The sequence below is a fragment of the Artibeus jamaicensis genome, unplaced genomic scaffold (genome assembly GCF_021234435.1).
Source record: "Artibeus jamaicensis isolate MK-2021 breed Jamaican fruit bat unplaced genomic scaffold, CSHL_Jam_final contig_473, whole genome shotgun sequence".
Classification (NCBI taxonomy): domain Eukaryota; kingdom Metazoa; phylum Chordata; class Mammalia; order Chiroptera; family Phyllostomidae; genus Artibeus; species Artibeus jamaicensis.
The window spans coordinates 2,818,636-2,838,534 of NW_026521851.1; the positions used below are offsets into that span (position 1 = coordinate 2,818,636).

A 19,899-nucleotide genomic window follows, 5' to 3' on the forward strand; every position below is an offset into this window, starting at 1 on the left:
AGAGACAGCTTGTGAAAAACAAGCAAATGACACTGTACAGAGTGAGAGTTGAGCATACCGCTAGTGTTTTTTCTTTAATATCTGTAACAGTTTTTATCCTCTGCTGTACAATTTAGCTACACCCTAAACTGTTGTAGTTTAGGGATGTTTAGAAAGGAGAAAATTAACACTGTGCTGCCTTTTTGAAATTGAGAATAATAAAGCATCCATAACACAGACATGTCCTTCGAACCCAGCCATCCCCCTGATGACAGGGGGTGGCACTGAGTTCTCCATCCAGACTGAGACCTGAGGGTGATCCTCTGGTGTATTTGTTGAAAGACTCTATGAACTATTAAGGGATTAACATTTAAAAAGAAGTTCTTTAAAACCGAATGAATAGGGTAACACAACAAATAAGTTCATGTAAGTCGGTATAATTTCGTAACCTCTTTTTTGCAAAATGCATTTCAGCATTTTTAGCAATTTTACAATGTATTTTTCAGAATATAGAAATGAGTCCCTGATTCTTGTGTTCAGCCTACCCGTTAGACAGGCTTATAAAGGTGTTTGTAAAATGCTGTGTTGAAGAGGGACTCCCAGCATTGTCTGAGGATCCCAGAACAAGGTTTGGCTCTCGGGGGACGTGTCTTAGATGGGTCAAGGGGGAGACTGGGGCCACCTGGAACCAGGACAACAAAATCAACTACAACAGCGCCGATGACGCCAAGTCGGGGTCCCAGATCCTGCACTGGGTGTTTATCGCAGACTGCCTCACTGACAGCCCCCCCTTTCTCACCTAAAGGGGCATCATTACCCAACTTACTCCAGTTTCACATAACAGAATCGGTGAGATGATTGCACGAGGTCACAACCAAGCGCAGCCGACAGTGCTCAGGCATCACAATGAGTCTGCCCCGTTCCTGAGCCAGCCCCAGTCACGCCTCCTTCAGCTCCCAGCTCCGAGCTGTACATTGGTTCTGAATGAGGCTGTGGATGGTAATGCCATGCTTGATTTTCTGTGGCTCACAGGCTAGGCGTGTCCAAGTCTGGAAATGTGAAGGCCTTCAGGGTCTGAGGCTCTGCAAATATGGCCACACGTGGGTGGACAGTGTGACTGAGACCTGAACCTCTGAACTCCATTCTATACAGATAATTTGCTTTCACAGCTAATCCAATGCTCTTTATGTAGGAGATCACTTTTCCCAAGATGGTGGCCAACTGTTGCCGTTTTCTCTGTTACTTCTGTCGTATAAGTCGGCAGAATCAGAAAGCTATGTTTGATCACCTCAGTTATTTATTGGAAAACAGCAGCGTTGGTCTAGGTGAGTAAATGTTTGACTTCACTCGATTTTTAGGATAAAAGGAATGTACACGTTGCAGTGCAGTGTGAATTGACTCAGAGTAGTGCTGTGTGTGCTGCACTAGGAATTAAATTTGCAGTGAAAATGTGCTTTGCACGGAACTCAGCTGCGGTACGATCCAGGTTTTGTCTCGTGTGTGTTTGGGTTGACAGCCTCACCAGCAATGCGGGGGTCGACTCCACTGGATGTGGCCGCAGCCTCGGTGATGGATAACAACGAGCTGGCCTTGGCGCTGCGTGAGCCAGATCTGGAGAAGGTAGGCCTCCCCCTTGCCGCTGCGCTGCTGTGAGGCAAGCTCGCTCCTCCTGTTTTTCAGGATCATTTAAATATAACTATCCTATAGTTATAATCATGTTGCTGTAATTATATAAAAGTGTTATATATGATATTATATATGATATTATAATCGTAAGTTACAAAGAACAAGGAATTTGAGACGAGTTATTTCCTTTAACCATGTGCATTTTTCTCTGAAAAGAGGATCAACTTTCTCTGTATTCCTGTGTGTTTTTTCCTTTCATGATGTTTGCCATCGCACTTGCTTTAATCACATAGTTTCAGTTTTCTGAAATGTCAGAGACTGAGGTATGGGGCTGCAAGGTGGGGGTGGCGTTTTATCACCTGTACTCATTTTCCTGTATGGAGCTCACCCTCCACTCAGCTAAAGCTTGTTCTGTTTTAGCCTGATTGACTCTGCTGGCTTTGTCCTGACTCCCTGAGACTCCAACCTACCACGAATCCACGGGGGTAGGCAGGTCCTAGGCAGGTCCTAGGCAGGTGGCAGCTGGCCTTGGTATACCCTGAGACTTGCTGAGCAGCCTCTGACCTGACACTGGCACCAGATTAGAATCTGTGTCAACCTGCTGTACACCACTTGTTCCTACCTGGTGACTCACTGAGAAACTACCTCATGCAATTTGCCCCCTGCCAATGGCTTTTTCAGTGACTGAGCCTAACAGACAGCTGACAAGTGGAGGCAAGTGGAGGTGGATCTTGGTGTGCCTTGGGCCTTTTGCTGACCTGTACCTGGGTTTGGTGCTGGTGGAAGCTGGCCTTGGTGTGTAGCTTGGTCTTTCCTACACACACCCAGGCCCGTCAGAGGCAGCCACAGACTGTGGATCACTTGGCTGCTTTAAACATGTAGCCCATGGTCAGTTACAGGCAGTGTCTGACACTGATGTACACTGGTCCCTCCCCAGAGGCCCTAGAACCAACACACCTGGTAGTGGGCTGGATACTACACCAGAGCACGGCCCATTTAGCTTCATAAGTGGCACAACTAAATAAAGATCCTGGAAGGCACCAGACCCTACTGGGGCAGCTTTTGCTCTGTGGGGTCAGCTCCCACGTAATAGCTTGTTCACTGTGGTCAGGATCAATCCTCATAGTCAGCCAGCACAAGAGGCAAACCAACACATGGACAGGACAGCCACAATTAAGACTCAACTGCAAGAGGAGGGCTTACGTAACCCACACAAAGGACACTCCTAGAGCACCTGGATCTGGTGATCAGGAAGACTGTGCCGCTGAGCCCCACAAGAGGCCTACTATTTCAGGCCACCACATCAAGACTGAGAGATACAACAGATCTAGCTAGTACAGAGAAATAAATACAAAGAGACAGCCAGAATGGGGAGACAAAGAAACAAGCCCCAAAAGAACAGGAGAAATCCCCAGAAAGAGAGCTAAATGAAAGAACGACAAGCAAACTGCCGATACAGAGTTAAACAATGGCCATAAGGATGCTCAAGGAACTTAGAGGAAGAATGGATGATCTCAGTGAGAAGTTAAAGAGATAGTAAGTATAAAAAAGGATCCACAAGCCATAAAAAAGGACCAGTCAGAAATGAGGACTACAACAAATGAAGAATACACAAGAAGGAATGAACAGTAGGTTTGATAAAGCAGAGGATTGGATCCGCAGTTTGTAGCAGAATGTCTTCTGCTACATCCAAGCAGAGCAGAAAAAAAAAGAATTAAAAAAGTGAGGGTAGTCTAATAGACCTCTGGGACAACATCAAATATAATAACATTTTCATTATAGGGATACCAAAAGAAGAAGAGAGACAGACCAAGGGATTGAGAACCTCTTTGAGTAAATAATGACAAAATTTCTCTAACCTGGTGAAGGAAAAAGACAGGCAAGTCCAGGAAATGCAGAGATTCCCAAATAAGATGAATCTAAGGAGCCCACACCAAGCCGCATCATAATTAAAATGATGAAGGTTAGAGACAAAGAGAGACTCTTAACTACAGCAAGAAAAAGATAGTTACCTACGAGGGAAGAAGTCCCACAAGACCGTCACCTAATATCTCAACCCAAAATATTCAAAGTGGTAAAAAGCAAAGACCTACAACCAAGACTTATCTGTCCAGCAAGGCTATCATAGAGAAGTAAAGGAGAAATAAGAACTGCCAAGACAAGAAAGAGCTAAAGGGGTTTTTCAACAACAAACAAGTATTATAGGAAATGGACTTCTTTAAGAAGAAAGAAGAAAAAGAGGAACCTATTGTAAAGAATAAAGTAGCAAAAAATGCATAATTATCAATAATCACTTTAAATGTAGATGATTAAATGTTCCAGTCAAAATACATAGGGTAGCTGAAGGGATAAGAAAACAAGACCCATATATATGCCATTTACAAGAGACCCACCTCAGAACAAAAGACACACACAGGCTGGAAGTTAAGAGATGGGAAGAGATATTTCATGTAAATGGAAACAAAACAAAAAAGAGCCAGAGTTGCGATACTTGTACCAGACAAAAGAGACTTTAAAATGAAGGCTATAATAAGAGACAAAGAAGGACACTACATAATGATAAAGGGATCAGTTCAACAAGAGGAAATAACCCTTGTAAACATTTATGCACCCAGTATAGGAGCACCTACATGCAATATATAAAGCAAGTCTTGATGGACATAAAGGGAGAGATCAACAGTAATATACTCACTGTAGGGGACTTTAACACCCTATTGACATCAGTGGATAGACCTTCCAGAAAAAAATTAAGGAAACAGTGATTTTAAGTGACACATTAGACTAGATGGAGTTGTTGATATTTTGAGAGCCTTATACTGCACAAACTGCAGGATACACAGTTTTATTAAGGACGCATGGAATATTTTCTAGGATAGACCACATGATAGTCCTTTAGACAAGGCCTCAATACATTTAAATGATTTCAGCCATCTTCTTTGATCAAAATGGTGTGAAAGTAGAAGTCAATCACAGGAAGAAAACAAAAACATTCAAACACATGGAGCCTAAAGAATACTATTATACAGGTTAAAACCAAGATCAAGGAAGAAACCAAAAGATACCTTGAGACAAATGAAAATAAAAACACAAAAATCCCTCCTCCAAAAAAAAATATATATATGTGTGTTGTGTGTGTGTGTGTGTGTATATATATATATATATATATATATATATATATATCTGTGGTACACAGCCAAAGCAGTTTTAAGAAGGCATTTCATAGCAATACAGACCTATCTCAACAAATGAGAAAAATTGCAAGTAAACAATCTTACTTTACATCTAAAGCAGCTAGTAAAAGAACAATGGACAAAGCCAAAAGTGAGTAGAAGGAAGTAAATAAAACGGGTCAGAGCAGAAATAAACAAAATAGTCTAAAAAAATACAAAGGTCAGTGAAACCCAGACTGGGTACTCCGAAAAGGTAAAGAAGATGGTTTCACCTTTAAATATACTTATCAAGGAAAAGAGAGAGAGGACCCAAATAAGTATAATCAGAAGGGAAATGGAATAAGTAACAACTGACACCACAGAAATACAAAGGATTATAAGAAAAATACTGCAAACAATTATATACAACAAATTGGAGAATCTGGAAGAAATGGATACATTTCTAGAAATATACAAGCTCCCATGGCTGAATCAAGAGGAAACAAAATCTGTACAAATCAGTTGTACAATCTGTACAAATCAAAATACATAGGTAGTATTTTACTTGGACATTTCTTATTAAAACTGTTTTTTGATCTATCTCCTTGGGTAAGGTAAATAAAAGGAAAAAATAAACAAATGGAACTACATCAAACTAAAGCTTTTTCGCAGTAAGAGAAGCAATCAACAAAACGAGAACGACAGCCTACTTACTGGGAGAAGATACCTGCCAATGATACATCCAGTAAGGGGATAATACCCAAGATTTATGAAGAATTCAGGCAATGCAACACCAGGAATACAAACAATACAATAAAAAATGGACAAAGGACCTGAATAGACACTTCTCCTAAGAGGACAAAAGTAGGTAGGATTATCACCAATTTTATAGACACTAAAACAGTCTTAAAAAATTCAGGAATTTGCTTGAAACAGTGCAGTAAACGACACAGGTCAGATGTGAACCCAAGGACATGGGACTGTAGCGAGTTCTCCACTTCTCTGTGGCTGTTCTCACACCCTCCCGCCCCCCCTATGAAAGTGACAGGTCATTTTGGAGGTAATTCACTTTAAAGTATCTTTGTACTTTAGAAGGATCTTCCAGCATCTCAGATGGGCCTCATGTCATTCGAAATTTTGAAAGTTTATCAAATATCATCATTTGTTTTTATAGGTAAAAGTCACAAATTAAATGATACAAAATTTAGTAATATTTTTCTTTCATAGAGTTTATTCATAAATATTTTTATGATAACACTTTGTTATGATTTTTGATATTTCCTAATTCTAAGGTTTTCCTGTGTGGATTGTCATGAGATTAAAAAGAGCTTTCAAAGCTGCGTTTGTTACAAGCCAGCCCGGGACAGCACTGTTCACCAGGTCTAGCACAAGCGTCTGACTTGTGCCCCGGGGGTCACCCTCCTGCCCCCATCCTGTCCTGCCCACAGGTTGTGCGATATCTGGCCGGCTGCGGACTGCAGAGCTGCCAGATGCTGGTGTCCAGGGGGTACCCGGACATTGGTTGGAACCCAGTCGAAGGGGAGCGATACCTCGACTTTCTGCGATTCGCCGTCTTCTGTAATGGTAGGACTGACTGCAGTGGGGTTCTGTTTGGTCATCGTTAAAACTGCACGAAAATAGTTATATGGGATCGTGATACAACCCAGTGTTTTCATGAAGGAAGTCAATATTAGAAATGCAATTGAGTATTTCATAATCATATTTTTACAGTAACAATTCACTTTATAATATTTGTTTTCATAGTGATGCTATATATCATGTTTAAAATGAAAAGTTTAGGAACCTACATTCAGACAGATTTTTGTAATTGGATTCTAATGAGACCTAGGACTATAGCTTTGAATAATGCTTGTCTTTGCTTTGAAAATATTAAGTGCAAGAACAGAAAATGACTGTCACGTCCATCTAAAACTAGCAATCTGAGTTTAGTTTTGGCTTCACCACCCTGTTGGTTGGTTTTAGTCATCTTTCTTTAAATGTAAATGATGGTTGTAATGCCTTTGTGGCCTGTGCTATGTGTGTTCGTTCCTAGGGGAGAGTGTGGAGGAGAACGCCAATGTGGTGGTGAGGCTGCTCATCAGGAGGCCTGAGTGTTTTGGCCCTGCCCTGCGGGGGGAGGGCGGGAACGGTCTTCTGGCAGCTGTGGAAGAGGCCATCAAGATAGCTGAGGACCCTTCTCGAGATGGTCCCTCGCCAACCAGCGGGTCCAGCAGAACCCCGTAGGTCTAATACGCACACTCCTGAGTAAATTGTGCTGCTTGTCTTGAAATCGTACAAAACAGAATTTGCATTCTGTTAATTACAGTATAACTCTATCTCCACTTGAAAACCAAATGGGTTGGATGTGGAAGACTGGGTGGGACTTGCTCCTGGAACAGGCTGAAGGGACAGAGGGACCTGCGGACAACTGGCTTTAGTAGAGGAATTCTGGTTGTGGGAGACTGTGCTCCATGACTTTTCCCAGGGGCTCTGCAAAGTCTAGTTATTACAAGTGATGGCAGACGAGCCTTTGGAATTGGAGTCGGGTTTAGTGGGGAGACGGCTAGAATGAGTTTTTATGACATCAGTGAAAGAGGAAGAGACCATTAGCAAGAGAATTGGGGGCCTTAGTCCAGAGATGGGGGTGGCCTGATCCTGGGAGTGAAATGGTGTTTGAAGCCTCGGTGGCGGAGGGGAGGCAATGACCACCTTACGTTTGTCCCTAGTGCGTGTTGTTTGGACTGGGTTTCATCCGTGGATGTAAATCTATCCAGGTGTGTTGCCCCTACCTTTTAAATACGGGTAGTGGCCGTCCTGCTGGGGGCCATGCATCCCCACTGCTGGTGTTTCTGGCAGAGAAATAATGGGGCCTGTTGGAGGCACAGTCCCAAGCATGTAGATGCCCCAGTGAGCCCTGTTGCTATGCAGCCCGGGCACTGGTGTTCAGGCCAAGCCAGGCCAGGGCCCTGGGCGGGGCGGGTTACTGGGAGTGGGTTGGCGGGTAGGAGATGAGTGAGTGAATGAAGTCACGTGTATAAACTACTTACTTGGGGAAACACTGTCCTGGGTGACCTTACAGGACAGCTCTTTGTCACCCTTTCTCTAAATGTATCTATTCACAAAAATGTTCCAAACTTACCAAATGCTTCTATCGGTCACTTTCTTTGTTAATAAGCTGCCACTACAAATGAGCACCAGATCATCAAATTAGCAATTCTCCTTTTTCCCCCTTGAAAGAACCTTAATATTCAGGTTCCCATGAGTGTGTTCTTGGTGATAGAATCTCAAATTGGGTCTTCAGCCTGTTGTTACTTTGCTGCAAAATGTCCAGCTGTAAATTAAACACACACACAGGAAGTAGCAGCAGAGGCAGAATGAGTTACCCGGGGGCCCCTTCCTCTGAAGAGGGAATAAGCCAGAAACACCGCTCTGTTGCCTGTTTTGATTTGCTTTCCGCTTCTTTGGAATGATCCGTGAAAGGGATGCAGATGAGGAGGACGACACCGTGCACATGGGGAACGCCATCATGACCTTCTACGCGGCTCTGATCGACCTGCTGGGACGCTGCGCCCCTGAAATGCACGTAAGTGCTTGGGCCCCCGAGCGGCACCCGGCTCCTCTGTGGGACAGGCCCTGTGCCTGGGCGGGGTCCCTGCTGCACCAGACCAAGGCTCTTCGTGCTCCTTAAAAGGCACACTGCAGCCTCATTGCTGAATGAGGGTCTGTCTAGTTGGAAACGTCTCGTTGGCTGTAAAAACCGGCAGCGGAGATTCAGTAGGAGCCGTTGGGAGAGCAGTCCGTTACTGACAGCTCTGGGAAGCTCCCCCAGCGGCCACGCTTGAAGAAGAAAAGAACGTGTTTTCTCTACCCAGAGTCCTGTCCTGTGTCAGCACGTGTGGAAGGCAGCCGCTCTGTAGAGTCATTTTCTTGTCGTACAGTGTTCAGTCCCTGTGTGGGCGCTGCTTCGTGTGGGCCTGGTTTGGGGGAAGTGCGGTGGAGCCAGGTGGGGGGAGGCAAGAGCTGTTCGGACCAGATCAGTTAGTGTTTTCTGGCCTTGCTGACCAAGATGAAATGAAAGTTTCATGCAACAATACTTAACATTGTAGTGCATCCTGACATTTTCTTCTCTATCTTCCAATCTATTGTTTCGTTCTATTACATTCATTTAAAAAAAATGCTTGCCAGGCCCCATAACATTAGCCTTGTTTCCTGCTAGTGGGAAGTGAGGCAGGGTGTGAACACACCGGGGTGGAAGATGGACTCACTTGCAGGCTGGTCTGAGCAGCAAGCAGATCAGGCTTTCTCCCACCCTGAGCATCTGTGGGGTTTTTCTTTGCTTTCTGTTTTTTTCTTCGGGTTGGGGGGCAGTGTCTTTCTCTCACACCCATTGGTTAAAACGTTCTTGCTTTCCGAGTATAATCTGTTGTGAACAGAGAGGAATCACAGGGAGAAATGTCAGGATATTAGAAAACCGATTGTCTGATTTTTGTAAAAATTTCGCTTGCTGTTTGTTGATGAGGTTTTAATCACATTAGTCAGAAATCAGCATGCTGGAAGTGACTGTGGAGAAAAACCTTTATGATCTCAGTATTTGTTCTTTTCCTGGCAGAGGTACCCAGCCTGTGGCCTGAGTAAGTAAATTCACTTAAAACCTGTTTATTTGCTCATCAATTTTTGTTAGTGTTTGTGTATTTAATGTGTGGCCCACTCTTCTTCTTCCTGTGTGGCCCAGAGATGCCACAAGGTTGGGCACCCCTGGAAGTGAAAGGTCAAAGGAACCAAGAAAGGAACTATGCTAACAATCAGAAGTCTTCGGTTATGGGGCGAAATCTCAGTGACTTAACAAGGGACCCACCTTGGTACTTCTGCGGCTCACTCGCTTTAGTGACTATTACCTTAGGGCCCCTGTGTGCCAGGACTGGTGCTTGTGCCCATGCCCTGACGCCCGCCCGGCTCTGAGGCCCGCGCTTGGTCCCAGGGACTGGCTGAGCTTCTGGACTGTCTCAGAGCCATGTCTTCAAAGGGGCTTCCTTAGCCAGTGAGGGTCTCAGGCCTGTTAGAGTCACAGTAACCACTTACCTCCATACTGTAAACCCACCCTCGGGAGAAATCGGGTGGGACATACATGGATGCGCAATTACATTTTCATTACAAGGCAAGAAAAGTGAAATCAGGCATGAATATTAGCGTATGTCCAGAGCCTAAAGATTATATATTCCCTTGTATCATTGTTCATTTTGTGGACAGGTATCTGCATGTAGTTTTGGTGAGGTAAACATTAATAGACTTAGGAGAATCTCAGTATTTTTCAGTACCTTGAAAAAAATAGAAACCGTTGTTTTGTTGGGTAGACAGACCAGCTGGTCTAGATCACAGTAATAACTCAGTGTATGTTGATGTCAATGAAAAGTGTGTAGGCAAGTAAATATCTGTCTGTGAGCCTGAAACAGTTTTTTGAGTGAGGTCTAACTTCATATGTATTCTTAACAGAAAATGATTTTAGACTCAGATACCCATGCTTCAGCTTGGCTATAGAATTCTGACATTGATTTAACCAAGTGACTCTGATGTTCCTTTGTTTTTCTTCCTGCAGTTGATTCATGCCGGCAAGGGAGAAGCCATCAGGATCAGATCCATTCTGAGATCCCTCATTCCGCTGGGAGACTTGGTGGGAGTGATCAGCATTGCTTTCCCGATGCCCACAATAGCCAAGGGTGAGGCCCGCTCTCTGTAGGTCAGTGGGGCATCGCGAGGCAGGTCTCACCAGTGCTCAGCATCTCCCTCCCTGCGTCCTAGGGACACTACTTAAGTTTCTTTAAAACAAGAAAAGAGCTATAAAGTGCATTATTCTATAAAATGTTTTCTGTTCTCATTGCTTTTAAACAGCTGTGTTTCTGATCAGGAAGGACACCCCTCAGCTGTCCTGTGTGATTCCCCTGCTGGTGTTCTGTGGGCCCTGTGTTCTCTGTCGTTCTCAACCGTAATTCCTTAACTCACTCTGACGGTTTTCATGGTCACTTCCTCAACTGTTCCCGCCCCCAAAACGATGATCATAGCTTTGGGCTGAGAGATTTAGAAATTAGCAGTATGTTGAAAGAAGTGCTCTTTTCAAGACTGAGGAGAAAAATTTTTAAAGTAATCTTTTTCTATTTGACCCAACATGCCATTTTTGGTATAGAAACCACGAGGGATCGGTTTTCCAACTGTAACTGGAATATTTAGTGAAGTCGGCCTCCTGTCCACAAATCAGCACCCCACTCGGCATCAGCTAAGGACCTTCCTTACACGTTTGTCACACTTGTTCTAGAATAGGAGTGTGGCCCAGAGTAACAGTGGAAGAGGGAGGGGCTCACAAACCTTGGAGGCCAGCCCAAGACCTCAGAAGGAGACGAGGAGACTTTGCTCCCGCAGCTTTGGGCACAGGCAGGCCGGACAGTCGTCTGAGGCGGCTACTTCAGGCAGATGGAGGCTGCAGGCCCCAAGGGTGAAGCCAGTGCCCGGCCCTCCTCCCTCCAGTTCACAGACCAGATGTGTGAGAGGAGGCCGCCCGTGGGCTTTGCTGTCTTCCGTGCTCAGACGGTGGGCAGATGGCAGCGTCTGTGGTGCACCAGTGGGTTCTGGGCCCAGGCGGCTGCCGTTGTCTGCTCCTGAAACCAGCGAGCGCCTCGAACACAGGCTCAGCTCGGTGTCAGTGAGTGGCTCACTGTTTCCTTAGGCTCCACTATATGTTAAAATAATAAAATCTGAAAAATTGAAATTTTGTATCATTTTTATTTTTAATCTTGCATCAATTCTAATTTCATTGAAAATTTAAAAATTTTTTTGATATCTGATAAATTTAAATTTTGTATAGATTTTTAGGAGACTTGAACTGGAACTTCATATAGGCTTTTAATTGAAAATGATAGGCCCTGGCTGGGTAGCTCAGTTGGCTAGAGCATCATCATCCTGATGCACCAAAGTTGCGGGTTTGATCCCTGGTCAGGGCACACAGAGGACTCAACCAGTGAATGGATGAGTAAGTGGAACAACAAAATGTTGTTGTGCTCTCTCTCAAATCAGTGAATAGAAAATTTTAGTGCAGTGATTTAACACTAGGTTAAATAAACATGAGGTTAAATAAACGCTAGGTTAGATCAGTTTTGGTTGGGTTTTAAATCCAATTTTACTTGATTTAGATTTAAATTTGCCAATTAGTAGGTGTACATTCTTAGTATTTATTTTTTAATATAATTTTCCTTAAAACATTGTTACTTGTTTATTTTCATGATGTAAATATAAAATTCATTCATTGACTGTGAATGAAAACCAAAAAGCTCATGTTTTGGAATGATTATGGTCGTGTATCATCTCTCCCTGGTACTTCTTTGTCCAATAGCGTGCCTATTGAAGGTTCCGTGGTCACCTTCATGGGGCCTTCTCAGTGCTACGAGCAGCAACCACATAGTTAGCACGTGCCAAATGGGGGACATACCACCGTCTCAATATGTGAATTGAGACAGTCATCTCATAACTTCTCATATTAATGGTCCCCAACCTATGAATCTGTGGACTTATTTTAGGGGTTTAGTAATTTATATAGGCATCAACACTGGTTGTTATCAGAGAAAATAGTACAACTCTCAAACATGTTCTATTTTTAAAGATTTTGTTTGTTTATTTTTAGAGAGAGGGAATAAGAGGGGAAAAAAGAGAGACATGGATTTGTGGTTGCCTCTTGCACACCCCCTACTGGGGACCTGGCCTGCAAGGCAGGCATGTGCCCTGACTGGGAATTGAACTGGTTCAAAGGCTGGCACTCAATCCACTGATCCATACCAGCCATGTTCAAACATGTTTTAAACATTGTTAATTCCACTCTAATTATGGTCATTAAACATAGTGCATTTGAAAGTCAAACTGGTTTCAAAGAGCTGTTTCATCATTTTGTAATGATCCTATAAATATGTAAATGTGCCATGCTTATCACATAGTGGATAATGAGTTTTATTAATGTGTAAAAGATGCTCCTGTTCTTGAAAAGAGTGAACACCTCAGCTTACATTTTAACTTTTTGTGGATTTGACTCCTTGCTTCACTGTGGGGGCGTGACTGCCCTTGGTTTCCTTCTCCTCGTCTAGCACAGTGCTGATTCCTTATCACACAGTGCGCGTGGCTGACAGATGAATGTGCACGTAGCATTGGAGGGACCTTGGCCTTAAGCTGCACCGTCATATGTCCTCAGCCAGTTCTCAGCATTTGCTTGTTCCCTGGAATAACTGGAAACCATTGAACAGATAGCTGCACTGAAAGCGTGGGGAGGCTGAGAAGTAGCCGTCTGTAGCTGTCTCCTGAAGGGCAGGGCCACTGACTGCCGCGTGTCGCCTTCTCTCTTTTAGATGGGAGTGTGGTGGAGCCCGACATGTCTGCGGGGTTTTGCCCAGATCACAAGGCAGCCATGGTTTTGTTCCTTGACAGGGTCTATGGAATTGAGGTTCAAGATTTTCTCCTCCACCTTCTAGAGGTCGGCTTTCTGCCAGATCTCCGGGCTGCTGCTTCTTTAGATACGGTAATGATGCGAGCTTCTGGCTTCCTCAACTTTTTTTCATAGCTGTATTTATTCATTTATTTATTGTCACCTAACGTTTATTGAGTACCTATTTACACTTTTTAGGCAAGCAGTGGGTAAACAAAATAAAATAGACTATTTACTCAAGGAATTCATTGACTAGTGGAGGAGACCGCAGCTGGAGAAGGAGATAAAAACTCTGGTCAGGTGCAGCGGAAGACCAGAGGACACTCACATGGCCCTGACCACAGGAGGTCCCGGCGGCTCCTGACAGCCTCCATGTTGACTTAAGCAGTTATTCTTCCCAATAACGCAGTTAGAGTACTAAGACGGTTTAATGGACACTGTTGAGAGGTGTAGTTACAGTATCATCCTACTGTTTTCATTCGTCAGCATACAGATGGGCTAAAATCTGTCCCGAGTGTCCAGTGACCTAAACTGAGACTCGGCCGTCATCAGTGGACAGGCTCTGCTGTGTCAAAGGCTGGGGCAGGGGTTGTGGCTCTGCATGTTGTCCAGCGGCCTCAGCGCCACTTTGTTTGAGTCTCAGCTCAGTGAGTCTCTTTGATTTCAAGGGAAATAGATTTTTAATTGACAGCAGTTCTTTTATGAAAGTCATGAGATGAGAATCATAAAAATGAAGTTAAATTTTTTTCTTTGGGTGTGTCCCCTGAAATTCTGGGACAAAATAGTACAGGTAATAGCCTGGTGAGGCAATCAGCCCTTGAGCGTTGATGCTGGCGGATGTGAGCAGGAGTATCAACAGCACTAATGGGTGGATTCAGAGAGGGTGTGGGAGCGCGAGCTGTATCAGGAGGGTGAACTGTTTTTCCCCCGGGTAGAGTACTCACCCCCTCTAATGTCATCAGAGTCTTTAGCTTTTGTTTTTCCTACTCTTTATATTTTATGATAGAATATGCACCTCTTGGCTCTTGGGCTCTTTGAGGACATATCACTTTATTTATTTTTATTATTGATAAGCAGTTGAAAGTTGACTTTTTTCCGTGGTAAAGACTACGTGAACCACACTTAAGGGTATAACAGAAGCACACACTTCTGTGTTTCACATTTTGTCACTTTCCAGATAGTGAAATCACACATCAGCATGTCGCTCCCCAAAGGCAGATGACTTTCTATCAGTATTCTCCGGTTGCTTTCCAGGCGGCCTTGAGTGCTACGGACATGGCCTTGGCCCTCAACCGGTACCTCTGCACAGCCGTGCTGCCTCTGCTGAGGAGGTGCGCCCCGCTCTTTGCCGGCACCGAGCCCCATGCGTCCCTCATTGACTCACTGCTCCACACTGTGTACAGGCTGTCAAAGGGCTGCTCGCTGACCAGGGCCCAGCGGGACTCCATAGAAGTTTGCTTGTTGTCCATTTGCGGGTGAGTAGGCGCCAACTGTCCCCCGAGCCACCTCCTTAAGTTTAAGAAAGAGAATTGAATTGCTCTGTGGCTCTTGACAAATCGTTATGAATTTTGGCAATAATTTCTGTGCAAGAATTAATTTCCTTTAGGAAGTTCTATGTACTGAGGCATGAGTCAAGTTCAGGAGTGCTCCTCCAGGCCTTGGCTATGGTGCTGGGCCCACTCTGCTGTTCTGGAAGTTGGTAGGCAAGAGACTGTGAGGGGTCCCTGGCCACTTCCGTGTCAGATATTAAATAGATTTTCCGCTTTCAGCTGGTCAAAGGTTTTAACTCCTCTTCCAGGATAGAAGAGTAGAAGGTCCTGTTAAACACGAATAATGATACAGTATAATGTGAAGGTGTTACTTCTGTGTGGCAGTGATGAAGGCCGGCTAGTTCCGCCAGCTTGGGAAACCACTTTCTGTAGGTAGAAGTCTTCAAATGCCTTCCAGTGGAAACCAGAAACACATCTCCTTCCTCTAAAGTTCTGACAGTAAAAGGGACACTTTCAGGGGCCCCACACAAGGCCGGGGCTCCTTTCTGATTGGGCAGGAGCTGTGAGAGGGAAGGCTTGCTGCCCAGCACTGTGCAGTGAAGGGAAGGTGTTCCCCCACAGCGGACTGTCGGGTGTGGAAGCCAAATGGGACTGAGGGAGCTGAGAGGTTAGGACTTAAGTTCTCTCACTTCTCTGATGCTAAAATTCTATAAAATGGAATCAAAATACATAATCTCATAAATTTTTTTTCTACACTTTGAATGGGGTGAAGCCTTCAGGGTTGCTGGACACGGGTGTGCACTGTGTGTTGGTCATCTTCCCCTTCATGCTCTGCTTCCTGTCTGGGCCCTGGGGGCCCTTCCACCCTGGGAGTGAGGGAAGGCACATTGGCCAAGTTGCTGGAGCCCATGGGCTCCAGGCTGTGTGTTAGGGTGGGAGGGGAGCAGAAGAGATGCACGTCCTGTAGTGAATAAGGACGGGCCTTCAGATTTGGGGGTAGAGATGAGAGGCCGGTGGAACCACTGATAGAATCGTGGGACTGTTGTTTAATCTTGGGGCCGGGGCCACCTGAAGTTAACATTCTCTGAAGAGAGGGGTATGTGCAGTTCTTGGCATATTTAATTTAGTCTAATGAATTGTCTACTTAGTTTAGACATGTTAACTCCATTATTAAAATCAGCTTTGTTCCACCAGCCAATTGAGACCTTCCATGATGCAGCACTTACTCAGGAGATTAGTGTTTGATGTCCCGCTGCTAAATGAACATGCAAAGATGCCTCTTAAGGTAAGGGCAGGACCCATTCATAGTTATTTGATTACCGGGTCCTCTGGCTTAATTTCCCTTTACGACCTGTACATCTCTAGCTACATCATGTTCGATGTTAGATGTTGGAAAATTTCCTCCAGTGGTTGAAATGGGCATGTAAGTATAGATATGTGTATATCAACCCAAAATAAATAAGCAATAGCAGACCATACAAATCCTGAGATTGATTTTCTGTGAGTCGGTCACAATGGAAATCAGTGGGAACAAATGGCCCACAAGAAAAATAAGAGCCAAGAGATGCTCAGAGGGGAACATGATGACAAGCCTAACCTCGAGTTCTAGGGACCTCGAGGATATAGAGCAGGCTTTATCGACAGCGTTTTCTTTCTTTCTTTTTTTTTTTTTTAAGATTTTATTTATTTATCTGTAGAGGGGAAGGGAAGGAGAGAGGGAGAGAAACATCAGTGTATGGTTGCCTTCGTGCGTCCCCTGCTGGGAACTGGCCTACAGGGAACTGGCCTGGAACCCGGTATGTGCCCTGACTGGGATTTGAACCTCGATTGCGTGGTTCGCAGGCCCGCACTCAATCCACTGAGCTACACCAGCCAGGGCTTCGACAGTGTTTTCTGAGTTGACAATCTAACAACAGTCTCCAAATGCCATCCAACAAGCCTCGGAGCTAACTTTCTGTACACGCAGTACCAGAAAGTTGCTGTGGGGAGAGAAGGCCAGGACATCCTCTGCTCTGTCACTCTGCTCATGAGTGGCCACACCCCACACTGTCCTACTGACCCGGGGCTACTCTCTGTCCTCAGACAGCCGGTCTAGGCTCAGGACTCAGGTGCCAGGTGCACACTGATAGAGTGGTCTGTGTGTGGAGGTCATGGCCATGTCTGGGCATTTTACAGGTAGCCACACAGCACGGCACTACTGTCTAGTGAGCACCTTCTTCCTCATGGACACCAGCAACATGCTGGGAAAGAGTTTTGAGACACAAATGTGCCTGTATTTTGAGCTGCTGTTATGCTAAGCCTGCCTCAATGTTTGGCAAAAATAACCACTATGAAAATTGATTTTGGTTTAATAAATTTAGATAGATGGATAAATTATATAATTATATCCTTGCCAAAATCTCATTTTAATCTTTTTTTTTTCATCCAGGATAGCCCTTGTCCTGCAAAATTTTCTTGATCTAAATGAGCTGGAATATCCCTGAGAAAAAGATACAGTATGACTTCATGTGATAAAACTCTTTTATAGTGTACCTATTTTCAAGTCAGTCTAAGCAAAATCGGATCTCAGTGTTCTATCATTTGGGAATCCTGAATTTGTGTGTTTTGTAACTGAGAGAGAAGCCAAACTAAAAGAAATATTTCCATTGTAAGCAATGTAGTTAGCTTTTATAACAGTAAAAGCTAACTTATCATTTCCCTCCTTAGTTAGTGAGAGGAGAATCCAGAAACTTGTAGTTGATTCATAAACATCATTTTGTTAACTTGGCAACTAGTTGTGAATATTAGTTTATTGATCAAGAATAAATTATCCAAAGAGCTTCCAAATAATCAAAAGATTCTGTACCTATCTTTGAATTTCCAGTTCAGTTCTGAGCAAGTAAAATATTTATAGGAAAACATAGACACTCAGTAAGGTTACAAATTGCATCTGTAACCACCAAAGTAATATACTTAGATAAAGAAACTATTGAAGTGGGCAGTTTTGGGGGTTTACGGAGAGAAGTTAGGTCATAAATTGTGGCGATTAGGGTTGGCAGAGAGGATGCTCAAATGTCCAGGGGTGTAGCTCCCCTAGAAGGCGCATATTGGGTCCCGTGTCCTAACACTTGTGCTCCGAGGCACCCTGGCCTCAGCCCCTTGTCATGCGCATGGAGTTCAGGGGAAAACCGCTCATAATGACTGTGAGTGAGTGAGAGCCACTGAAAAGCACACAGACTCATGAAGAATGTGCAGGGTGAGTCATTTGTCAAACAGGGTGTTCCACCTCCAGACTGCAGTCAGTGTTAGGTCTCAAAGAGATGCGAAATACACACTAAGAACTTCCTCCCAAAGAACCCACGTGGATCGAGCAGTTTCGTCCAGTCGATCGTATTATGTGGTGGTAGAACGCCGCCACCTGGGAAGAAACGGAAAAGTGCCAAAGGCGTCTTGGGCTCATTGCTTTCGTAATTGTTTCCCCACATAGCTGCTGACAAATCATTATGAACGGTGCTGGAAGTATTACTGTCTGCCTGGAGGGTGGGGAAACTTCGGAGCTGCCTCAGAAGAAGAGCTTCATTTGTCAAGAAAATTGTTCTGGGGAATTTTTGATGCCCTGTCTCAAAAGGTAATTTAATATTTTTGTGGGTTTATTTGTATGATAAAATAATTAAAACCATAGGTTCTTGGTAAGACTTTAAAAGACTCCCATAATTTTATTTAAAAAATTTTTTATCTTTTCTGAATTTATAGCAAATGTTGAGAATGCAGTTCATTTTGGCTTTTCATCATTGCTATGGTAACATGTTTCTTGTGATTATAACGCTTTCTGAATTTAAGACAGCTAAGCATTTTAGGAAATTATGCACACGAATTGATACATTTCTGATCTATTTGTACTTACTTACTCTCAAACTCCCCCTAATCACCTCCCCAATTTTATAAAACCTGAAGAAATCATATCAAATATGAACATATAGTATATAAAGTCCCCCGAGGGTACTATTCCAGGGGTTCACCAACTTGCCTGCTTCGCTGCTGTGAAGAAGGAAGCCCGCCCGCACCCAGAGCCGCTTTCCGAGTGGCCGGCCCTTACAGTGCCCGCGTTTGCACCGGAGAGCCGGGGCGCCTCCGGCAGCTGCGCGGTGGCAGGTCAGACAGGAGGAGATGCTGCGCTGCCGGCGGTTGTGCCGAGCCTGGAGTCGCAGGCCTGTGGACCTCCCCCGACAGACGCTGTGGGTGGCCGGAGTCGCTTCCTGATGGGGGACAGTTCCTCTGGGACTTACTTAGCAGTGACTTCATGATACTTTCTCTTGCTGAATTGTCTTTTGTAAACAGAGTCCTTTTAACATAATACGTAGAAGGTATTTTTAGAAGAATTTACAACATTAATTTACAATTGAGTGGTTAAAGCGAGATAACTTTTAGAGGATTACTATTTTTGATTTAAAAAATTCTCTAAATACAAAATTAATGGTGTGGTTAATATACAAATGCCTCTTCCCAGAAATTCTAAGTATGCGTATTTGTTGTGGCACGTCTTTCCTAGTGCAGGGCTTTTTTATACTTCATAATGCAGCCCAGAGCAGTCAAAGCCTCTTACCCGGGGATCTTTTTGAAGGTGTTTTCTATGAGGTCTTTGTAATGTGAGGTGGCAATAAATAACCCCTTACTGAGAAATACAGTCCTCATTGATGGGAATTATGTTTGTGTTGTACAGACATGTTACAGAGTTACTTTGTTACATACTTAGAATATTTGAGGCTGTGTCACCTCAAATATTGAAGAATAAACGTTTAGAGAGGCAAACATTGGTTTCTCCTTCGGCTGCACCTGCAGCGTGCAGCCGTCAGCTTCTCATGCTTGTGGGATCTCAGGCCGAACGTCCCATTTTCAAGATGCCGAATCTGCTAGTGAGTTCGGTTACCTGGGTGGGGGGATGGCAGAACAGATTCAGACTTTTTCCTACAACATTTTATCCGTCGCAGATCGTGTTGGCAGCTTTGGCTAAGCAGTGACATGCTTTCGTTTGTTGGTCTTCTGTTTCTTCCCCAGAAATACGAACAAGAACTTTTCAAACTGGCCCTGCCCTGCCTGAGTGCCGTGGCTGGAGCTTTGCCTCCAGACTACATGGAGTCCAGTCACGTCAGCGTGATGGAGAAGCAGTCCTCCATGGACGCCGAAGGCAACTTCAACCCACAGCCTGTCGAAACCTCCAAGT

General features: G+C 44.2%; 1 protein-coding gene across 2 annotated transcripts in view; it reads left to right on the forward strand.

Moving 5' to 3' along the window:
- The window catches only part of RYR2 (ryanodine receptor 2), a 544,399-nt gene that overhangs the window by 384,965 nt on the left and 139,535 nt on the right, over positions 1-19,899 (forward strand). For both annotated transcript variants that reach the window (XM_053667877.1, XM_053667878.1), the window contains exons 42-52: positions 1,172-1,304; positions 1,496-1,599; positions 6,203-6,338; positions 6,808-6,994; positions 8,235-8,337; positions 10,348-10,468; positions 13,133-13,302; positions 14,464-14,684; positions 15,894-15,984; positions 18,166-18,306; positions 19,734-19,897. In XM_053667877.1, the coding sequence (XP_053523852.1) occupies positions 1,172-1,304; positions 1,496-1,599; positions 6,203-6,338; positions 6,808-6,994; positions 8,235-8,337; positions 10,348-10,468; positions 13,133-13,302; positions 14,464-14,684; positions 15,894-15,984; positions 18,166-18,306; positions 19,734-19,897 (1,571 nt within the window). The remainder of the gene's footprint in view (positions 1-1,171; positions 1,305-1,495; positions 1,600-6,202; positions 6,339-6,807; positions 6,995-8,234; positions 8,338-10,347; positions 10,469-13,132; positions 13,303-14,463; positions 14,685-15,893; positions 15,985-18,165; positions 18,307-19,733; positions 19,898-19,899) is intronic.